This window comes from Euprymna scolopes, chromosome 38 (genome assembly GCF_053919585.1).
Source record: "Euprymna scolopes isolate OS-2025 chromosome 38, ASM5391958v1, whole genome shotgun sequence".
NCBI lineage: Eukaryota > Metazoa > Mollusca > Cephalopoda > Sepiida > Sepiolidae > Euprymna > Euprymna scolopes.
The window spans coordinates 34,673,178-34,698,835 of record NC_136519.1 but is presented as its reverse complement, the minus strand read 5'-3'; the positions used below and the strand labels follow the sequence as shown (position 1 = coordinate 34,698,835).

The window sequence follows — 25,658 nt, the reverse complement described above, 5'->3', positions numbered from 1 at the left end:
TATCACTATAATTTAAACTACCTACCTGTGTTACCTACTTTTCTCTCTCATCTATATATATATATATATATATATATATATATATATATATATATATATATATATATATATATATATATATATGGAATTCCGATTGCAAAACAAACATTTTATTTATTTTCACACTGGGCATATTTGCACAACGGCTTAATGAAAAAAAAAAGTTTTAAAATTCTCTGGAGAAGAGTTGATCGGGGCATCTTTTTCCATCTTAACAGGATACAAAACCGTCTTCGAAATCTAGTGGGCGATAAATTTTTCACCTCCTTCCTCTTTCTCGCAGAAAAGACGTTGCGCGTCTATCTCTGCTCTATCATTATTTTCATGACGCCCTCGTAAAACATTCACAACAAACACTCGTCAAGCTACAACCACTGTCAATAATTTCCCCAACTCTCTGTATGTGCTTAAAACTAAACGAAAATTTCACGAGCAAAGTTTCTTTGCTATAACTGCCCGCATGTGGAACACAATACCGCAGGGTTGCTTTCCAGTCCAATGTAAACAAGTTCTTGTCGGACCATCCCCTTAAATAATCAAATTGTACCCAATTTCGCCCACTATCAATCATTACGGTCTTGTCTTACTGACTTATTCTCGAGTGGATTTTGCACCTTGATAAGCGATGACTTCTTTTTAAAGAAGAAAGAAAGATTCTACAACATGGCTTTAATAAAAAAAGAACCTGTCATTCTTCCGAAAATGTGTCATTACCGCTTAAATCCGATTTGTGAAAACAAGAAGACGAGTCTTTCGCCCCGGTGTATCTCTTTACTCGCCAAGAAAAGTTCGGACACTAACAGGAACATCCGGAATGCTAACAGTGCTCAATCACCAATGGGACACGTACTACTAACGACAACAGAGACCCATGTAAGTACAACGTTTCTGAATTTTTGAGATGAGGATTCGTTATTCGTATTTTTTGGATTCATTGGACGAGTGACGACGGTTCCCGCCTTGAGTGTCATTTTCACAACGTTTCGGTCGATGTAACCTCTGACCTTCTTCATGTGTATCTTGTCGAACTCGGGAATGTTTATATCGAACTCGGGAATTTGGACGGAAATTCGAATGGAACCCTTTATTTATTTCATGCGGTGGCAGGTAGCATACTCTTGTTCAGTCAGATCGGGAGACGGGGGGGGGGTCGACGCTTTAGACTCAGTTATCTCCCCATGCCGTGTTCTAATAATCCAAACATGCCTGCCTCCAGCGCACTGTCATAACAAACTGTTTTTCCGCTGTCAAAAAAAAATTAAAAAGAATAAACTACTTGATAACATTAAGTGATTTTTTTTTCAGAGAACTTCAGTCCAAAACGGATACGTACAATATAACTTTTTTTCAATAATTTCATTTTTTTAATGTCTTGATTAAACTGTACAAGTAGCAAAAAAAGAAATTGAAAACTTTTTGCAATTATAATTTTTGTGTGAAAATATTAAATAAACAATGCTTGATTCAATGATAATATCAGTAGTTCGAGAAATTAATTTTTCTTCGGGTTATATCTAATTCATTAATACGGATTTTAGGGGGAGATTTTGGGCTTGTTTGTTTTTGTTTTTTATTTTTTTCGTAATGTTCCTGAAAAAAAAATTGTTTTCTTTTTTATTGTTACAATTTACAAAACTTTATTTTTATCAAAAAAATAAAAAATAAAAATAAATAAATAAATAAATTCATAAATTTTTTTTTTTTTACTACAAAAAATATAACTTTAGTAAAGGTGTTTTTTGTTTAAAGAAAATAATACATTTCCACTAAGATTCAAATAAAATTAATGGGTTCATTATATTCCGTGATCATTATTGGATAAATACTGAAACTTTCATTAAAATTGGTCAAAAATCCTGATTTTTTGGTGAATTTTTAAGTAAATGGAGGGGTCAAAATGTTTATACATTTTTGAGAGCATCGGCATTCATTTTGCACGTACCTATTTCTTACATTTACTCGAATGTTCTTAGTAGAAGTAAAATTACGTCCTTGGACGAACAGGTTTTCTTCATGACTGCCAAATAAGTATGAGATTAACGTGAAAAAGGCTAAAAAAAAATTTTTTAAGTGTAAATTGTGGAATTTGAAGATGAAGGTGGGATTTGCAATTTCCTAAACGTCCGCCCCAAAACTTTTCTGGTTCAAAATAAACAAAAAAAAAACCCTGCTTTCTTTACTTAAAATTCCTCGACTCATCTTTATGTATTTCTAAATTTGTTACTTATTGTTCCTTTCATTTTTTTTGGGGGGGGGGGATATTGATATTCATATTAAAACCCATGTTTCCCATTTATGTAAAATAAAATACAACTTTGTTATATACGGATCGTGGAATTGCATTCATCTACAAAGATCTAGCTAATTTGCATATTCTTTTAAACATTCATTTTAATTAATTCTCTATTAGTTTTTTCGGTTTTCTTATGAGATTATCATCTTTAGTTAACTATTATGTATAATTATATTTATGCAGATATTCTACATGATTTATACTTGCGTAATATTTGCATAAAAAGGTTATAGTAAATACAAACCTCTTTCTATATATATTTATGTATGCGTATATATATATTTGTTTAAAAAATTGTGCCTACCAAACTCCTCCGTCAGTTTTTGGTCTACAGACATGAAACGTAACATATAGATTATTCAGACCAATGCGAAACTTTATATTTGGGTTTTAGCCGGAGAAAATACATACAAAAATGTGAAAATTAAAAATTGGAATTTATCAGATGAAGGTCGAACGACAGTATTACGAATATGCATGGGTAACATAAAAGCTATTACAGGGTAACCAAAAAAAAACGGGCCCAACTCTAATTAGGCCCCGTTTTTTAGTGTTTTGTCTGAATAAAATGAAACTTTGGTCATAACTAGTTTATTATATCCAAAACATCACATCAAAACACTAGGATTTTGGGCTTTTTTTCTCCGTTCTACAGCATATGTTCTAGATGGCCTCCATTTAGCTTTTGTTTTGTTTTTTTGGGGGTCACCCTGTAGGTCGTGTTTTAAATTTTAGCCTTGCAGCAAACATGTCTTCATAGCTCAGGCATTAACGTCAAAGGAAAAAGTAAATCGTAAGCAAAACGTTTTGGTTTCGATTCTCGGTGGTGGCGCATAAGTCGTTTTTTGTTTGCTTGTTTGTTTAACTTTTTAAATCATTACTTCGGGCCAATATAATATGATAAGATAAATGTTACCGTACGCTACAACAGAACGCCGATAATTTGTTTTTTTAGTGGTATTCGAGATCGCTGACAACGAATCTAATAATCAAACCTGTCGCAAATTTACCGTTTGCATGGTATGAACCCCTGAACCTTGGGAGTATTTTACGCCATTTCACCGCCTTAGTGTTTTCACCACGTAGTGTTTTTTGTTTTTTTTTGCGTTCGCGTGCACACGTTCGTAGTTTTTAATGCTTTTTAATTGATTCAAAAAAGTTTTCACGACTGAAGGCGGTGAAATGGCGTAAAACAGTCTCAGGGTCCAGGAGTTCATACCATGCAAAGGGTAAATTTGCGACGGGTTTGATTATCAGATTCGTTGTCAGCGATCTCGATTACCACTAAAAAAAAAACAAATTAGAGTGATCGGCGTTCTGTTGTAGCGTACGGTAACATTTACCTTATCATATTATATTGGCCCGAAGTAATGATTTAAAAAGTTAAACAAACAAACAAAAAACGACTTATGCGTTGTCAGCGACCTCGAATACCACAAAAAAAAAAAAATAGAGTGATCGGTGTCGGTGTTCTGCTGTAGCGTAAGGTAATATTTAGCTATAATAATAAATACGAAATCTGCATTAATCAAAATATCATATTTAAGCGTATTCTATGATCAGGCAATTGCTGGGCGGCCTGCTAGTTTGTTTGATAAAAATTACAATTCTTTCGCAAAATTATCACCGAATTTTTCTTTTTTTCTTTCTTTCTTTTTTTTTTTTTTTATAAGTATACATTTTGTCCGGAAAGGCAAAATAAAAAAAAAATTAAATGATTTTTTTTTCTTTTTTTTTTTTTTTTAATGTTTATAAACTTTGAAGTTGCATTGGTTTTAGCGTCTTAAATTCTCGGATGGAAAAAATGAACGAATCTCTTAGTAAATGGAGTTATCTCCCTCAACACACTTTACAAAAAGTGCCGTTTTGTTTTTTTAACATTTGCTAGTTTCGTAAATGTCCGGTGAAATTTGGAATTGTTACCTATTCCTATAACGTACCCTGCTTGTTCCCGAATACTTCCACGAAATGTACTCTGATAAACTTACTTCACTTGGGTGCTTGTTAAGATAGAGTCGACAGATCGGTTATATATATATATATATATATATATATATATATATATATATATATATATATATATATATATATATATATAATTATCCACTGACACATGTTTCGTCGTCTACGATTCATCAGAGTGGCTGAATCTAGTCCCCCATTTGGGGGTACCAAATTGGTCAAAGGGAAAATTATTCCCAACTCGCATTTAGGTAAAAATGTGCTTCCATACAAATAATTGAATTCATTCAATAAGTATCGCTAACAAAAAACAAACAAACATCTATATATATATATATATATATATATATATATATATATATATATATATATATAGATAGATAGATAGATAGATAGATAGATAGATAGATACTTGATTCATATTTATATATATATATATATATATATATTTAAAAGAGTGTAGCCATCAACAATTGTGGGTTTTTTTTAAAGGTTTTCATCATATTTTTATTTTAAAATATTTTTATAACGCGTTTCGAACTTAGGGTTTGCTCTCTTCAGATGTTTTCGTAAGAAGTTTTTCTTTAAAATAGGAGTTTGTACAGTTACCTCCGCTGATATTAAATATGTTTTTCAGAGTGATGCGTGTGTTCAGACATTCTGGCTCCAACTGTAAGTGTTCAAATGTCCGGTCAAAGTTATTTTCAAAGAGTGTTTTTTAGTCCATATGGTGAAGGTTTTTATGGGTTTTTTAGGGTTCTTTTTACATGTACATGGGGAAAGAAAGTCTTTAAAAAGAACCCTAAAAAAACCACAAAAACCTTCACCATATGGACTAAAAAACACTCTTTGAAAATAACTTTGACCGGACATTTGAACACTTACAGTTGGAGCCAGAATATCTGAACACACGCATCACTCTGAAAAACATATTTAATATCAGCGGAGGTAACTGTACAAACTCCTATTTTAAAGAAAAACTTCTTACGAAAACATCTGAAGAGAGCCAACCCTAAGCTCGAAACGCGTTATAAAAATATTTTAAAATAAAAATATGATGAAAACCTTTAAAAAAAACCACAATTGTTGATGGCTACACTCTTTTAAATATACATTTTTTCTCTCGTTGGAACTACACAACCATCACTTTAAATATATATATATATATACACACTTGATGCATATTTATATCTATATATATATATATATATATATATATATATATATATATATATATATGTATGTATATAAAATACGCATCAAGTGCGCTTGAAAGTCAAATCACAACGCAATATTAGGAAAATAAACAAATATTTTACTTTCTTGAAATTTATAATTTAAATATATTTCGGAGTCAAACTCCATCCTCAGTATATTGTTTTCTCACACCCTTGACATCACTAATATATATATATATATATATATATATATATATATATATATATATATATATATATATATATATATATATATATATATTAGTGATGGGACGATTCCAATATTTTCTCCCAATTCCGATACAATTACCGATTCCGTATTAAATCCCAATTCCGATACAATTACCTATTCTGATTCCGATTCTTTATAAATCTCTAAATATATAACTATCGATTTGTTATTTTTCCCGATTTCTGCAAAAAACATGTTAAATATGCAGATATTTTCCTGGACGTGAAGTTACACTTGTGGAGAATGATCTATGGATTTTAGCTTCACTGGTATTTTAAAATCAATAAATATTTATTATTTTAAAATCAATAAATATTTATTATTTTAAAATCAATAAATATTTATTATTGTAAAATCAATAAATATTTATTATTTTAAAATAATAAATATTTATTATTTTAAAATCAATAAATATTTATTATTTTATCATTTATTGCCAGCATTCAACATTCCTATCCTGTCGCGGTTCACCTGACGAAAGCCAGAGGAATAATCGGCCGAAACGTCATAAAAACAACAACTAGAAGATGAGAATAATAGTCCAAATAATTCAAATAAAATAAGGTCCTGGATATGACCTAAAACTATATCCGATGGTGAGGCCCCACCTTGCGGGCCTATATATATATATATATATATATATATATATATATATATATATATATATATATATATATATATATATATATATATATATATATATGGTGTTTGATCAACACTGCTGGGGAGCCATGATGTAATATACTGTTCTGTTTTTAAATCCCCGAAACAGTGTTTCATGGTAAACAACTGATGATCCCTTGAAAAATAAATTATTGGTATTATAGTAAATTCGAGAGCGAGTTGATGCAGTGATTGCAGGTGATTAAATGACTTACTGACTAGATGGTTTTCTAACGAATGATAAAAAATATTTTTTTGGTTAAAAACTTCCAAGACTATATATATATATATATATATATATATATATATATATATATATATATATATATATATATATATATATGGTCCTGGATATGACCTAAAACTATATCCGATGGTGAGGCCCCCACCTTGCGGGCCTTGGGGAGTGTGGAGCCACCCTTTAATTGCCATTGCTCCCAGGTCCACTCTGACCCGGAGTGGTAGTACCTGTTAGGGTCCCAACTATGGGTTATATAGAATCTGGCATAAAAAAAATATATACTCCATTAAAAATCGTTCCTCAAAATAACTAGATTCGGCATTAAATAACTTGAAAAAGGTTGATATGCCGTAAAACAAAACCAAACAACCAACCATAAAATAAAATAAGAATCGTGAAATTGTCAAATCTATAGTGGGGGGGGGGTCCTTTTCTCCTCCCTGCAGTCTCTTCCCCACAGAGGAGACTTTGCGGGCCTTTCTCTTTTCTATCATTATTTTCATGGCAAGTACTCATCTGAGCTTGAATCTTTCACCTAACTTTCACAAAAATCACTAGTCTAGCTACAACCATTATCAACAATTTTCCCCTCCCATAAAGAGTACCTAAATCTAAACACAAATTCCATGAAGAAACCTAGAACTGCCCGCCTGTGGAACTCTGTTCCGCTTGCCTGCTTTCCAGCTGACTAAAACGTGGCCGTCTTCAAGACCAATGTAAACAAGTTTTTGTTGAGACATCCCCTTAAAATAATCAAATTTTTTCCCAATTTCCACCACTATCTACGCTGCAAACTCATTAACCCTTATCCTCGTATGGCTTTTGGGCATGGATAAAATAATAATAATAATAATAAATAAGTATGGTGGATATTTGTCGACTGCTGATAACTGGTCAACAACAAATTTGTTGTCTGTGTTTTTTCAGTTGATTTAGGACAAATCTGATGTACTGAATCCAGAAATCACATTGGTTTTGCTCAATCAAATCAAGTTTTTGAGCTATGGCCACATATCGTTTTTTTACGTTTTTGTTTACATGTACGCATGCGTGGAGCATTTTATAAGAAGTTTGTGGTGGTAAAATGGCACGTTTTGATTGGAAATGATTATTTTAATGACAAGAAGTATTAAGGTCCGATAGTTCTGGGTGATTATGTGCAAAAGAGATCATTTTGCTCATTACTGATGCAATTCTCTATCTGTATAAAAGCCAAGTACGTCCAAGGATGAAGTACTGCTGCCACATCACCAAAATAGACTTTGCAGCTTAGTGGGGGATGCCCTTTTCTCTTCCCTGCAGCCTCTCTCCCACAGAAGAGACGTTGCGAGCCTGTCTTTGTTTTATCATTATTTCCATGGCAAGTGCTCGTCTGAGCTCCAATCTCTCGCCCCTCCCCTCGCCAATATTTCACGAGAAACACCTGTCTGGCTGAAACTACTGTCAATAATTTTCCCCACTCTTTATCTGTGCCTAAATCCAAACGTAGATTCCATGAGTAGAGCTTCTTTCTCAGAAGTACACGACTGTGGAACTCTCTTCCGTTTGCCTGTTTCCCACCTGATTACAACTTGGATGTCTTCAAGTCCAACATAAACAAATTCCTGACAAACCGCCCCTTTGAGTAAGACACTCTATCAAATCTCCAATACTAATGATTACTACAATACTATCTCATTGATTACTGTACACGCAATAACCCTTATCCATGAGTGGCCTCCGGGCCTTGATAAGTGGTGACCTCCATGTAAAAAAAATAAAAAATAAAAATAAAATGAAACCTCAAAATCTTCCAAAGATTGGTGCTCAGCATACACAAAGGACTGGCTTGTGCAGGAGGAATTGATGCTTTGCAAATAAAGGAACATCATCCATGACCCTCTGGTGGACAAGGATACTCTTCCTACCACTGCACATCAAGCTCAGCTTAATCAAGCAGTTCACCAAGGCCCTTGACAACGATAGTAACTGCTTCACCTATTTGTGCCAGGCTTTTTCTAAGATTTACCATGGAGAAGTTAAAAGCTGACATATTTGATAGTCCTCAGATACGATAGCTCATCAGAGATCCAGAGTCTGAAAATGAACAAAGTGAAACTGGAAGCGTAGAAGGTATCTGTTCTGGTAGCAAAGAACTTTCTTGACAATAATCAGATCAGAAAGTACACAGAACTTGTTCACAACATGCTGACTACTTTCAAAAACCTGGGCTGCAACATGCGCATCAAGATGCACTACATATTTTCACATATGAGCTGGTTTCCTGAGAACCTGGGTTCAATGAATGATAAGCAAGAAAGAGGTTCCATTAGAACCCAAAAGAGATGAAGACCAGGTATCAGGGTCACCGGGAGACAATGAATATAACTGACTACTGTTGGAACCTGAAGAGAAACCTCCCTGTCACTGAGCATTCCAGGAGTTTGAAGAAACGGAAATTCAAGCCCTGAAGTTTGAACAATGGTGAAGCAGAATGCAATTTATGTGTACTCTATTAATACCCACCATTCAGTTTGCAGTTATCGATATTCATATCAGGTAATCAATATATATGTTGACAAAGCAGTTTTTTTTTTTTCTCTTTAAAACATATTTAAGATGATATGTGTTGATAAAAATCAGCCAATAATACCACAAAAATTTAATCAATTTTGTCAAATCAACTTAGCACAAAAATCTGACCGGATGAAGAGAAATGGATGCCTTTTGTTGAATCAGCAGTGCAAAAATACCTTAAATCAGTTGTAGAAATCTAGACAACATTCAAAAAGTTAAAAAACTGTTGCCTAGTCTTCTTTCTTTGAGGAGTTGTGTATGATGGTCGTGCTTTGAATTTCTACTTGACAAATGTTTATTTAAAGGGAAATAACTCTGGCTTTTACACTTGTTGTTTAAATAAGCCTATTGATAGAATCATAAATCGATGGTCGAAGTAATCAGTATTGATAATAGATTAAGCTTTAATAATGAATTCCTTATCGCCCCAAATCTTTATGCAAATAATCAAATTTCAAACAAATTTTTTTTTTTTTTTGCAAGTGGGGCTGGGGTTTCAGTAGTCGAATTCCCAGTTGTAGAAAGAAGGAGTTTATTAGATGGTTCCTTTTTATAAAAAAAAAAAAGGCCTGTTCTCTTTTTTTTTCTTTTTTTTTTTTTTTTGTCTCAAAATATTTAAATTATTTATCTCCCTTCCGCGGCCGAAGGATGTGACAAGTACAGGAAAGCGGGATTTGAAAATCCAGCACTTTAGAGGCAAAAAAATGCCTCAGACTATTAGCAATAAACTAATCCCTTTTCAAGAGTTAAGGAGGTAAAGCATGGGAGGATAGACATTGTACGCCTACACATAAGCATACCTCAGCCAACAAAGAACCAAGCACCTCAACAATGGCATGGATTGCGGTGTTTTCGGGCCCAAGAGAAAGCCCAAAAGAGGGTGTAAGCATCTTACTACATGGCTATCTGGAAACTGTCTAGTTTTTGAACCCTAAGAGTTTCAGTCATGAAGTCATGAAAATGTTCGGTAAAAATTGCTATGGTGCTTGTGCTACATTATTGGATTTCAAACAAATGTGTTTCAGGTAAAAATACTATCCCATACTTGTGTACCATGTCGCAATTAGTATAAATTCCAAAACTTACAAAAAATGACTTTTTAACTTTTTGACTTTTGGAATGACCCTCATATATTTGACTTAGTTATATCTGATTCGTATTGTTTGTTTGTTTTGTTTATGACATGTCAACCTTTTCAAGTTATTTAATGTCGAATTAAGGTTGGATTTGGGTTTTAGTTTGGTTTTAGAATACATTGCTCTTAGATAACCAAAATGTGACAAACCTTGCTTATGGAAATCTAGAATTTGAACACGCTCAACGTCAGTAAGTTTGCTTGCTTTAGGCATGATGACACCTTTATGCAGTGATTGCTAATCTGTAACTGAACTAAAATCAATTTATACCCCTGGTCTTATAACAATGAGAATTATGGAAAAGCAAAATCCACTGGTATGCCCCCACCAAAAATAAATTCTCCTGCATTGAGTAGGTAAATAAGATTGATTGTTGTGAAAGACGTGACTTTCTTCTAGTCAAATTAAGGCAGTCACAGATGCTAATTGCAGTCCAGTAACCATCAGACGACACTTATGACAAAAAGGCATGGTAAATAAAAAGTGTGAACAAATTCCTCACCTGCTTCCATGTCATAAGCTGGAGGTCTTAAGGTTTGGTTATGAATACCAAAGATGGGACGTTCAGAAGTGGGAGAAAGTCCTGTTTTCTGATGAGAAAAAAATTCAGTCTATATGGCTTCCAACGATATTGGCCTAATGGAAACATGCCTCCTTAAATTTTTTCCATGCATCATAGTGATGGAGGGTCGCTAATGATATGAGGTGCCTTTTCTTACAGAGGGACGATGAAGGTCTAGGTGGTGTGGTCATCAGACAGCGGCTGGTCATGTTAGTATGCTATAAAAAGCATTGTTGATGACAGAGAGCCATCGTTTGTGTGGGGGTGGATGATTATTTCAACAGGATAATGCTGCAATCCACGCTGCACGACGGACCTTGACCTTTCTGCAAGAAAATGGGGTTTATCTCTTTGGACACTGGACTTGAAACCAATTGAAAATATTTGGGGATGGATGACAAGAGATGTGTATCGAAATGGAAAACAATATTTAACAAAAAATGAAGACATTTTCAGAAGCTTAAGCAACATCCCCCACACCTTAAATGGAAACGCTTATTTCTAGCATACTCCAAAGAATTTTGAAGTCATCAAAACCAGTGGAGGTATTCCATGAACATAGCTTTTTTTCTGAGAAGTGCACGCCTGTGGAATTCTCTTCCGTTTGCCTGTTTCCGACCTGACTACAACTTGGACGTCTTCAAGTCCAACATAAACAAATTCCTGATTAATCGCACCCTTAAGTAAGACGCTTTATCAAATTTTCAATACCAACTATTACTACGATATTATCCCATCGATTATTGTACACAAAATAACCCTTATCCCCGAGTGGCTTACGGGGCTTGATAAGTGGCGATCCCCATGTAAAAAAAAAAAAAAAAAAGTTAGAATTCATTATTAAATTTGGTTGTTGAATGTTTCAATACACTTTTTTTACAGTTTCATAGAATTTATAGTCCTGGTCTTATAATTTTGATCAAGTGTAAAATGACTCATTTTATAAAAATGTGAATTCCTGAATTTAATGTTTGGAATGTAGCTTTTTTCCATAACCTTTTAGATTGTAGTATTGGTAACCTTAAGTGGGAAGGGTTAAAAATGAAAGGTTTCTTTTTTTAAAGATTTTCAAGTGGTCTTAAATTTTTGATCACGAGTGTATATATATATATATATATATATATATATATATATATATATATATATATATATATATATATACATACTATATATATATACATACATATATATATATACATACATATATATATATACATACATATATATATATATGCATACATATATATATATATATACATATATATATATATACATACATATATATATATATATATATATATATATACATATATATATATATATACATATATATATATATATATATATACATACATATATATATATATACATACATATATATATATATACATACATATATATATACATACATATATATATATACATACATATATATATATACATACATATATATATATACATACATATATATATATACATATATATATATACATACATATATATATATATATATACATATATATATATATATATATATATATATATACATATATATATATATATATATATATATATATCAATAAAAATTACAATAGGTTTACCAAGGTAATCAAAATGGTAAACTTAAAATATATTATAAATATTAAAGAGTTAATATTTACAAGTAAAGTAATCTCAACCAGATGTAAAAGCTCAATAAAACCGAAAAGGAAATAGAGCTTATGATATGAACAAATGATTAATAAAACATGTTAAAAAACATCTTGAAAAAGAGTTAAAAACATATTTAATTTTAAAAAGGAAGCACAAGATAAGTGGATAGTCCTTAATCCGCGGAGTTTCGAAGAAATACTCTCCTTCTCATCAGAGGGCAGGAAATAACAAAATGCGGGATCGGATTTTGCATGTAAAAGTATTTAATGAAACCACAAGTAAGTCACAGATCTTACTTGGTTAAAAAAAAGGGTGAGGTAAGGGGAATAGGAGGTAAAATAAAAAATGATAAAAAGATTTCACATGAATGGATAGTCCGGTGAAGGGTAAAACATCCAAGAATGGTAAAATCTCTGATGAGAAGGAGAGTATTTCTTCGAAACTCTGCGGATTAAGGACTATCCACTTATCTTGTGCTTCCTTTTTAAAATTAAATATGTTTTTAACTCTTTTTCAAGATTTTTTTTAACATGTTTTATTTATCATTTGTTCATATATATATATATATATACATATATATATATATATATATATCCTTTTTATATATACCAATCCTTATCTAAGAAGCTCAATGTAATTACAGAGCATATGATGAATAAATGACAAATATCTATATTCCAAATGTCATGACTATCTTACAATTTATTCCTTTAATTCAGTTGGCATTTACACTTCTTGACAGTATCTGTTTCATAGCACAAAATCATTCACTTAATTATTATTCACTTAATTATTTTATCAATCAATGAATCTATTTTGCCCTTAACTCATCAGAAGAAATAGCAACAATCAATCCACCAAAAGGAAATAAAATTCGTTTGGACATGATTAAAAAATCCGAAAATTGGAAGAGAAGCTGCAATTACCTTATTATTTGCTTACATTACGCCATTTTGAACTTCTAAATATATATATATATATATATATATATATATATATATATATATATATATATATATATATATATATATATATATATATATATAGCAGGGTGACCTGACGTTGTATCACACTCCCATATTTTTATTGTCATAAATAACTATCAGGGTGACTCGATGTTGTCCAGGATTAAATGCTGATCAACGAATGTTTCACACTCCCATATTTTTATTGCCATTGAAATCGGTGAAATCGCCCATTTTTCAATAAAATCGATTGATTGCCTGCTCTAATCTATATAAAAGCCAAGTACGTCCAAGGATGGAATACTGTTGCCATATCTGGGCAGGAGCTGCTAAAAACAGCCTATCCTGCCTTGACAGAGTACAAAATAGACTTCGTGGCTTAGTGGGGGATGCCCTTTTCTCTACCCTGCAACCTCTCTCCATCAGAAGAGACGTTGTGAGCCTATCTTTGTTTTATCGTTATTTCCATGGCAGGTGCTCGTCTGAACTCCAATCTCTGGTCCCCCTTCGCCAATCTTTTACGAAAAACACCCGTCTAGCCGAATCCACTGTGAAAAATTTCCCCCACTCTTTATCTGTGCCTAAATCAAAACGTGGATTCCATGAACAAAGCTTCTTTCTTAGAACTGCACGCCTGTGGAACTCTGTTCCGTCTGCCTGCTTCCCACCGGACTACAACTTGGATGTCTTCAAGTCCAATGTTAACAAATTCCTAATGAACCGCCCCCTTAAGTAAACACTTCATCAAATCTCCACACTAACGTAATGTACTTGCAATAACCCTTATCCCTGAGTGGCTTACGGGCCTTGATAAGTGGTGATCACTGTGTAAAAAAAAAATCATTGCGGTACATCTGGAGGAAGCTTCACATGCCTTTTGCTGTGACTAAGTTCATAATATATTGTAGTTTACATTGCACTGTAGAGAACCTACTGTTTATTTTATAAAATTATTTTTTATATATAATAGCTTGTATTAAAGTTTAAAATGCAACACTCAAGTACCATGCTTCAATTGTACTTAAACAGAAACGTTCATTTCGAACGCGCCCCTATCATATTAAAGAAACTACTGTTGATTTTATATGCCTGACATCACTGGTTGCTTGACTTTAAGTTTAAAACGAAAAAGTCAGGTATCATTGTGAAATTGTGCTTTAAACAGAAACATCCATTTCAAATGCACCTTTGTCATATCGAAGAATCTACTGTAAATAGATCTACCATGCGAATACCTATATAGTTTTCCGTTCTCCCTTTTCAGCACACGTGTACAATGATTATGTAGCGTTGTCTGTCCGTGGAAATGTCGGTTAGGCGGCACGATGCAATGTAAGTCGTAGTTGAAACTCTCAGATGTTGCCATCACGGATTGAATATGATTAATCAACCGTAAATTTTAGTGGATGTTGCAGAGATTCGCAGAAACATTCGACTTCCAGCATGTAAGTTAATTCGTAAGTTGAAATATATATATAAATGTTCCCGTCGAGGAATTCGGTCGCAATATGGGCGGCACGTGAACTAATACCATTTCGGACGCGTCCACGTTTGTGTATAATTCTTTGTAAGCCATCGTTCTGTTCAATATCATTACGTATCCTAGAGTTTTGTTCAATATCATTACGTATCCTAGAGTTCTGTTCAATATCATTACGTATCCTAGAATTCTGTTCAATATCATTACGTATCCTAGAGTTTTGTTCAATATCATTACGTATCCTAGAGTTCTGTTCAATATCATTACGTATCCTAAAGTTTTGTTCAATATCATTACGTATCCTAGAGTTCTGTTCAATATCATTACGTATCCTAGAGTTTATTCCATCCCGTCCACTAGCTGCAATTTTGATGAGTTCGTTTTTCCGCCTCTTTGATGATCGAATGCGATATACGCTACCAAGTCGTCCATTGTCTTTGTTCGTATCCGTTTTCTCAGCTTCTTCGATTCTAAATTTTTTTTTCGGCATCTGATATAGTAGTACCGTATTTCGGTGAGGTGCTTACGTCAAGTCCGCTGTCCGAAGCCGTTAATATCCATCCGCTGATACTTGCCGCCTTTAAGTCGGGGTCACTAAGCACTGCCCCTTGTACTACGTAATTTCCTTGTGTCATAATGTTCGTGATTGGTTTTCTGAGCAGCGAGCGATTGTGCTAGACGTGTATGAACGAGTCTTCCTTTTTCGTCTCTTTCGTCGTGTAGTGAGATTATGTTTATGTTCGTGCTTGGTTTGCCCGCCATTGTTACCTGAGTTAAATAACAGGTTTGCCAAGTGAAGTGATGCCGAATAATTGCATTTGTATTTTGGAAGTTCGGCGTCTGCTCCGTGCATAGGTTGGATATCCGAAAAATTTTTGTTAGGTATCTTGGTGATACCTTCTAAGTTACCGTAACCTATATATTGTTTGGAATCTACGAAAACGTCGAAATATGGTTATGGGTTGGGAACAAAAACTTCCTCGTTATTTTTGGTTAGCTCATTCACCGCATATGATGTTGTCGATGATGAAGCGCATACTTTTTTACTCGGTAAGAAACGGATGCTGCCATCGCAGCCTCCCATTTAATCTGAGTGACCTATATTGTTAGGAAATACGGAACGATGTAATCGGCAGATTCTGGTTGTGCCGAACAGAAGTGTCCTACGTTGTGTATACCGATTTCATTATCCCAGTATTTTGTGACTTCTTACGCTGTTCATGTCAGTCATTGCATCAAGTTTTTGAAGCAACGTTTGATCACTATACTTTTGACGTTGTTCCGACTTTTTTTTTTTTTTTTTGCAGTGCTGGGAGTGGTGGGGGTGTCAATGTTCGCCCTAGTCTTGTGTCTTGTTTTGTTTATGCTTGGGAATGGGTGAGCTTATGCTGCGGTCAACTACTGGTCAGATTGTACTAAGGGACCCCTTCACCCAAATGAGTCATCGTTATCCCCACCCTTTTGGCCCTTTCGTGGGCTACTGCCAGACTTTTTAACTTTAGTACGTAGAAGCAATTCATAGAGGTATGACTTGGTTTTGTACCCTGTTGACGATCAACACTGAAAGCCGATCTTTGACAAATGAAACGGTTTCTAAAAGAAAAGCAGCTGTTGAACCGCCCACGTAATTTCTTCAAAGAGCAAAATGTTCTCAAAGGAGAAAGAAGAGGAAAAAATAATTTCCTGTGGAACACATTCTTCTTGTAAAGGAACCTTTAAAAAAAATCATATCCAGCCCAAAAGAAGAAAAGAACAGAATCTTCTCGAAGTGTTTTACTTTCAGATGGCAACCTTCCAAACAAGGCGAATATAATTAAGAAAAAACCAAAAAAATAAGATTGCTTTTGCGAATATGCGAACTGAAATAAACTGACTTTGAACTACGTAAAAAAAAATGAAAAAGAATAAATAAATAAATAAAAAAGAAGATAATTTTGGTATTAGATGCTTCTATCATTTTCAGCCATTATTTCTAAGTAAGCTTGTCTGCTTTCTATTTTGTTAGAGAAATGTGATAAATCTTGCCGCATTCTGCATATTCTTCTGGCATAGCTCTCTCAGAGTACCATTTATTTCGAGGGTTACAAAACCATTTAGATGACCTTAGGTTAATGTTACAAGAGAAGATCGCAAATGAGTTAGATTCATATTTCACATCAGCGGATAAGAGTGGCAAGTTTGTGTGTGAGAAGAGGAGTTAAGTACGAGTACGTACTCCCCACCTAAGCATAGCACACGCAGTTCGCACCTTGGGGTAAATTTTTAAGCTTCAAGACTAGCTAGTAAAGTGAATGAGTTCTCCACTCCCTGGTAATAGAAAACCTCCAAGATCTAAATAAGTTCTTGATGAGCCGTTCCATATAAGTTAACAAATTTACCAAATTTTCATTACTAATGATTACTATATTGTCCAATTTCTACAGTACACTCCTTAACCCTTATCCTTGAGTGGCCTCTTGGTCTTGATAATGTGGTGATACCTATGTAAAAAAAATCCCCCCCCACACACACTTTTATTTCTTTTCATCCTTGGCCTTTATTCCCAATGGGTACTCATGTTAGGATTCTACCCACTCCCCCACCTCTTTCTTTCCTCCACACTTAGATCCCACTCCCACTTAGAGATTAACCTGCTTGTTTCGGCAAACCGAAAAACAGTGGGTGATCTATTATTTAAAAAGGGTTAGGAAGGCCTTATTAACCAATTTTTGTTGTTGTTTTTTTTTGTTTTTGTTTTTTTTTCATTCCGTCGCCAATGAAATGTGTTGGCTGTAAATAATTCAATAGCACTTTTTCAAATTTGGGTTTATTTTAAGTAGGACAGCTCCTGAAGTGAATGTGGTATTATGGTGACTGAGATATTTCCAGTTAAGTGTAGGATAATCAATTTTAAGTATTTGAGACCAAGGGTGAACAACAACACCCATTATCCCCACACTTTTAAATGGCCTTGTGCCTAGTTTGTTCATTATGTATTTTTATATTTTATGCAAATAAATATTTCAAAGCCTAAAGAATTTGACAAACGAGGGGATTTATAAGCTCGTTGATAGATGGAATCAAGTTATAGAAAGCAAAATTCGTTATTGTTATGAATAAAGATTTTCAAAAACAGATTTTCATTTTCGAGATGAAATTTTAAATCGGCAAAACTTTTACACCGACCTAATCTATAATATAAATCTCACCCGTCTGTTTAAATGTATGTATGTATGTATGTATGTATGTATGTATGTGTGTGTGTGTCTGCATAAAACTTTCGATAGAGGCGACGGATTTTCACGAAATCATTATTGTTTTTAAGCTCGACCCTTCGGATGACAAATATTGAAAAATTGACTGAAAACATTAATTCCTTCATCCTCAACGGAGGGGTCGCTTTTTTCGCCGATATTCTCAAAAGTCATCCCCTCTTTTCCATTAACTAGTCTTAATTTAAACATTCGTCACCTTCGGTTTGGCGATGAGCGCAACAGCAAAGATATCATTTTTTTTCTTTTTTTTTTCACGTTCTTTTCCTATTTCGGGTTCGATCCTGCCTGCCTACTACCACTTTTTTTTTTTTTTTTTTTTGCTCAACACACACCTCCAAACACCCAGGCAACGCCAGGCACCCAAGCTAGTAATAATGAAATCAAACATGGCCAACACGACGCAAAAAGAAAAAATCAAATGTATTTGCGAAGTCATAAATAAATCAAATGGATGGTAATTTCTGAAAAATTGTTTGTACCGAAGCGAAAGATAACCTGTAATTTCGTAATGATCGGTCTGAAACGATTTACACCGAAATGGGTTCCAGCATGGTTTAATTGCGCCCGCCACCCTCATAACACGCGCAAATTATATTTACTTAAGTGCTAATGCAGAATAGTCATATAAGAATTTCAATACTTATGGAGATTTCACGAACGAATTTTTTTCTCTTTTTTGCAAACAATTTACTGTTTTTTTTTGGGGGGGGGGTCCAGTGTGTGTGAGGAGAGACTGCAAATGCAAGACGAATACCGATAAATTGTTGTTGTTGTTGTTGTTGTTATCATTATTATTATTATTGGTGTTGTTGCTGTTTCTGTTATCGCATCTTGTGCCTGGCTGTTGGCACTGCCGATTTTATACTGATAGGCGGATCATAACAAATGACCATAGGCTATCAGCATTTTCTTTTTTCAGTCTTCGAGCACTTTCCACAATATTCTGGTGATTCCCAACAAGGCAGTCTTCTGAAGTACTCCAACATTATTATTATTATTATTATTATTATTATTATTATTATTATTATTATTATTTACTCACGAAAAGTAGTCACACATACCATCATCAAAGATTTCTCTTCAATAGGCATTGCCAAATGAATGTGAAAAAAAATACGCATGATTCCGTGACGTCATATTTGTGTTAACTATACCAATATGAAAAAGCAGGAGCGACTTAATGATTTTTTAAAACCTTTGTTTATCTTCTTCAAACTAGGTTTTAAGATTTACTTAAGATTCAAGTTTAATGATTAATAATATCATAAACATTTGTATATTAAATGTCAAATACGGTTTTACAAGTGTTTATTTTGGATAACTACCTGCTTCCATATTTTGTTCGGTAAAAAGAGACAAACAAAATATAAGGGGGGCTACAAAATGCTTAATATTTGTGCAATAATATTTTCAAATCGTTTTAATCTGGCGATAAAATAGCTGACAAGGGCCATGTTTATATTAAAACTTAATATTTAAAAAAAAATTTTAACACAATTAATTAAAAATCTATGTTGTAACGGAAGATTTTGAAATAATGGAATTTTAATCGTGTTAATCTTTTAAAAATTAATTAATTTTTAGGAAGTTTCTTTTTCTTGGCAATTCAACTGATTATAGTATATATTAATTCGAAAAAACGCTATTCAAAAAAACAACATAATATTAAATTTATATCATTTTTTTAATTGCAACTTCAAGGTAATTTTTTGTTCAATATGTGTATTTAATTTTTAAAAAAATAAATATGTTTTACTTATTTGAACTCTTATGTTCCATAATAAATAGAAATTTCGATAGGTTTAAATATATTTTGTTTAAATTTCGAAAAAAATAAATATGGGGGGGGGGACACGCACTAAAAAAATATTTCCCCTCGTATATTTTACGGAAACTGCATTTTATATGTAATTTTATTCTAAAATGGATAAATATCAAAAATCAGACCATTAGTTTATTTTTGCTAGATTTATTAAACACGGGTATGTTTTAACGTTTGAAATGCTTACTACATGGGAACGTTATTTTAAAGCGCCAAGTATGTAAACACGATTTTCGTCTTGCAATTTCATTATTTTCGTTCGATGAAAAAAATTTTTTTAATTATTACTAGTTTATTTTGCCCTTCTTTTAAATGGTACAAAAGTTATATTGATAATATTAATTTATAATACAGTTACATCGTTTTACATATGGGGGGGGTAATTCTGTGGTGACTTTTGGAGGTGCCTACTCTTCAAGAACAACACATGGTGTTCCCTGGAGCCTGGGTGACAGATTTCGAGTACTCACCACCTCTTTCGATAACCTTTTCAAATTAGTTTACATTATTGTAACAGCCGTTTACCATTGATTTGTCATTGATAACGACCATTGGTCTTCACTGGAATTAGGGTGGCAATAACCCTCCCCAAGTTCCCAGTCCTCTTTGTACTCACCTAATAGAGGTCTTGTCAGTGCTTTCTCTCCTCGGTCTTTCCATCCGCCTTGACCCTTCTCGATTATTTGGTGTAGCATAAGTCAACACTACAATTATTGAGGTGGGGGGGGGCGTAGAGGTTAATTTACAATTCTACAGATTCAATTTTTAATATTCCATGTCGCATTTATTATTATTATTGGCTCACATGGAGCTTTCACGCAAGTCAACAAACGATCTGATTGGAAACCTGACGTCCAGTTCTCTCCACCTCCTTCGATAGCATTTGCAAATGAATTTGCATCATCGCAACAGCCACTTACCATTGATTTCTCGCCGGGAGTGGCCATTGGTTTATTCTGGAATTTGAGTGGCACTCAGCCTCCCCAAAGTCCCAGTTCTCTTTGCGCTTGTCCAACCGAGGTCGGGCTGGTGTCTCTCCTCAGTCTTTCAGTCCTTCTTGACCTTTCTCAGCTCTTTGGTGTCACTTTTTTATTGGGAGGAGCGGTGGTGAAACTAGGGGGGGGGGCATGATGGGGGTGTAGAACTTGTAGATATGCAGCTTCGGTGTTCTTCATTCCCTGTAACGCTTATTCGTTATATTGTCTTCTTGTATTATTCTCCGCATTCAAGGGTTTTCCTTAATATTTCAGTCGTTTTCGTTATCTTTAGTCGTTGTACTTTTGCAGTTATTCCTCTGATTCCAATTTCTGACATTCTTTTTTTGAAGTTTTTCAGAATTGTTCCTAGTGCTCCTACTATTATCGGTACTATTTTGATTTTCTTCATCATCCAAATCCCTTTTTACTCTCTGGCTAGCTCTGTGTATTTGCTTCGTTTCTCCTTTTCTTTCATACTCACCCTGTGGTCAGCTGGGACAGCAAAGTCTACGATTTGACAGGATTTTTCTTTTTTGTTAATTATTACGACATCTGGTCTTCTTGCTTGGATGGGTTTGTCCGTCTGTATGTCCATGTCCCATAGGATTTTGTGGTTCTCGTTTTCGAGTGCCATTGCAGGTTTATGCTTGTACCATTTGTCTGTATGCTCAAAATGCAGTCGTTTACACAATTCCCAGTGTACCACCCTCTCCACTTGGTCATGCCTGTTTTGTATTCCTTTTGGGCAAGTTTGCTGCATTCACTTACTATATGGTTTATCGTTTCGTCTCTTTGTCCACAGAGTCTGCATTTGCTGTTTTCTTGTGTTTTATCGATTCTTGCTTTGATATGGTTGGTTCTTATCGAGTTATCTTGTGCTGCAGTTATTAGAGATTCAGTTTCTCGGTTTATATGTCCTTTTCGCATCCATGTCCAGGTATTTTCGTTATTCTCATCTTTTGTCATTCTTATGAATTTTCCATGGAGCTGTTTCTCTTCCCGTTTTTCTTTTCTCGTTTTGTCATTTGTCTCTGTTTTCTGTTTTGTTGTTTTTTTTTCTGTGACTCTTGCTGTCATAATTATCCTTTCATTGTTTTGCATTATATATTTTTCTAGTTCTTTCTTTGTGTCCTTCACACAGTCTTCTATACAGATCAGTCCTCTCCCGCCGTCTTTCCTTTTCACGTAGAGCCTGTCAATATCGTCTTTCTATTAATAGGCGATTTAGTTAAATTTACCTTTAACGGTCCCGCGGATACCTTCCCACTTTCGACTTCAAAAAATTTCAGCACCTTCAACCTCGATCCTAAAAAAATGATAGATCTCAATTATGAATTGGTGAAAACCAACTTACGCGCTTACAAGTGACTGCCGCTCATCAAAAAAGATCGCCATTCAAAACCGCTCATCAAAAAAGATCCCCATTCAAAACGTAAACACCACAGCCGACGGCCCTTTCAACTTTGACAGGAATAATTATCCCGTGGAACTCTGAATAGCACAATTCCCGCTAGAATAATATTCACAACTTTCCCAGCTTCAATTTGATGTGCCACATAACTATAAGCCTCAAACAGATGGCTCCCTACAGTACTTTAAAGAAACTAGAACAAACACAAATCAAAAACGAAAAATGACGACCAACGCTGCAAAGCCACGATGTCTACAACTACGTCCGCCGGACGAGTATAAATACAGCGGGTTTTTTTTCAATCTCCAGTACTCGTATTGGACTGGTGGCTGAAGTGTGGTGTCTGCTTAGATGCTGCACTAAAATTAATTGTCTTTAGTCAATGGAGGAAAAACCCTTCTATACTAAGACAATTTTATTTTTGCAGAATGCCCCTTTTGAGGGGAGCTGGTTACCTCCCACATTAAACCAACCTTGTGTCACATTTTGTTTCGTAGGGAACAAATAAATAACCAGTCACAGCTAGATCGCCCGACCCAATTCAGCAACATAGTCATGAGTTTCCTGGTTTTCTGGTCGAGTTGTCTCAGTTCTTCTTTTGTCCACCCTATAAACGGTCCAGAGTATTTTACTAGTGATACTGCCCATGTATTTATACCTTATTATTATTATTATTATCATTATTATTATTATTATTATTATTATTATTATTATTATTATTATTTCACTCACTAGGAGTTCTCACACATGTCACCATCAGAGATTGCTTACTGACAACAACCTGTAGTGTTTCCAGGAGTCTGAATAACAACAAGTCTCCACAGATTTCCAGTACTCTCCACTTATTTCAGTAACCATTGCAGATGAATTTGCAGTATCGTAACAACCGCTTACCATTGATTTCTTATTGGTGGTGACCAAACATAAAACTTCTTTAAAAAAGAAATCGGAAAACAGAAAGCATAAATTAGGGAAAAAGATGATGGACGTGTTCTGAAAAACGAAAAAAAAAACAGCGCAAATCGAAAAAAAAAATGGCATAAATAACCCTTCGATTCACTTAAATCCAATGTTGCATTTCATCCAGTCCATTCCAGTTTTTTAATCAACTACAAAACGAAATAAAGCGCAATTCCCTTCAAGTGTTTTTAGTCAACTACAAAACGAAACAAAGTGAAATAAAAAAAATGGCATAAATAAACCTTCCATTCGCTTAAATCCAATGGGGCGTTTCACCAAGTCCATTCCGGTTTTTTTAATCAACTACAAAACGAAATAAAGCAAAATTCTCTTCGAGTTTTTAAAGTCAACTACAAAACGGAAGAATGCAAAATAAAAAATGGCATAAATAAACCTTCGATTCGTTTAAATCCAATGGTGCGTTTCACCCAGTAGAAAACATAGAACGAAAAGGAACGTTAAAATGCCATTCAATTTTTTTTAAGTAACTACGAACCCAAACTGGTGTTTCTTCGTACTGTCTTTGTGAACGGATCCGCAACAGTGTAAGTGGTGGTGGAGGCAGGATCAATTTATAAGAGAGAAAAGATTTTACAACTTCCATTGATTCTAACCGATTTTGGCCGCGAACTCTCACCAGAAAAAATATAGGAATCCACGATTATCGAGGAAGTGTAGAGGTAATAGGCCTATAACAGACCTGAGATAATGTGCTGCAGTTTGCGAATATTCCATTTGCATGAAATGTCCTGATTTTCAATCCTCTTAAGGTCAAAATCAGAGGGGAAAAATGAGTTCATTTTATATATATATATATATATATATATATATATATATATATATATATATATATATATATATATATATATATAGGGAAGGGATAGGGACAACAAACCGAAAAAGTGGTAAAGAAACAACTAATAATAATAATAACGAATAAATTTTACCAAAGGCACGGTGGCATTTATTATGTAGATTTCTATCACAATTTTCTTTTATTTTTCTAGTTTAGGGCGATTATCAATACTCTCAAGTGACCGTCTCAATGTCTGCTATCTTTTTGTTATCGTTCTAACTTAACAACTCGGCACTACTTGTGTTTCGAATTAAATAAATGCTTTAAAATCGGATAAAATACAAATAACTTATCTAGGTATGTAGAACAGTAACTTATCTTGCCTTTGGTAACGTTTATTTGTTACATAGCTGTTTCTTTACCACGCTTGTTGTCTATAATAAAATATGCTCAACTTTTTACCACTAACCTCAAGTCCGACTGACAAGGTAACAAAACCATACGCAATCACTTTAAAAGGTTGCAACTCTTCCCCCCTTCCCCAAAAAATTTTTTAAATAAAACGCACATAATTTATCTCAATAACAAATTTATTTTATTAATTGCCTAAAACACTAGAATGATTTTATTAATTACCTAAAACACTAGAATGATTTTATTAATTACCTAAAACACTAGAATGATTTTATTAATTGCCTAAAACACTAGAATGATTCAGAAATGGAGGAGTTCATTTTACATTAAATTTATATTTTTTGATTCTCTAAATTCTGAAACAATTGATATTTTTCTTCCTCCCCACCCCCACAACCTTTTCACGGTGTGCACACGTAATTGCATAAAAAAAATAGATTCCCACTTTTGCTTAGAAGGAATTTTGCTGAAGATTTTCATCTACAATAATAAGAAAAAATAACAATAATAACATTAACATATGAGTTTTTATTCAGTAAAAGAATTTATTTATTTTCTACGTTTACATGAAAAAAGTCTCATTTATAAAACTCACTATATATATTATTTTAATTGGAATTCATTATTGAGATGAGTATTATTTTATATTAATTTATCTATTGTGGACTATTATTCTCATCTTTATTAGTTGTTTCACGACGTTTTGGCCAACTATTCCTCTGGCCTTGATCAGGTGGTAACCGCGACGGATATGAACTTCGAATCTCCTAACTGCATTCTCAGCAATCACTGCCATCTGTAGTTGTTGTCATTTCACCACGTTTTTTGGCCAAGTAAGCTTCTCGCTGCCTTTGGGTAGGATTGAAACCGCTATCTTCAGACAATTCTCATCTGGAACCATAAAGATTCAACGTCTCTATCAACTGCGCCACGGGCCCCGAAGGGCAATCAAGGTTGAATTTTTGATCTTATAAATCCACGTTAATTTATTATCTGATCTTCCATGGTCGGGTCCGTACCGAATT

At 33.8% G+C, this 25,658-nt stretch overlaps 1 protein-coding gene across 4 annotated transcripts in view; it reads left to right on the top strand.

Annotated features, from left to right (window-relative positions):
* Positions 1-544: 544 nt before the first annotated feature.
* The window catches only part of LOC145263131 (uncharacterized), a 126,163-nt gene continuing 101,049 nt past the window's right edge, over positions 545-25,658 (top strand). For 3 of the 4 annotated variants that reach the window (XR_013864481.1, XR_013864482.1, XM_080120077.1), the window contains exon 1: positions 563-912. Coding sequence is in view for 2 of the 4 variants with exons in the window: in XM_080120077.1 (XP_079976203.1) it covers positions 703-912 (210 nt within the window). In the remaining 2 variants the exon portion in view is untranslated. Of the gene's footprint in view, positions 913-25,658 lie in introns of all 4 variants that reach the window. The other variant, XM_080120079.1, reaches the window with a different exon arrangement.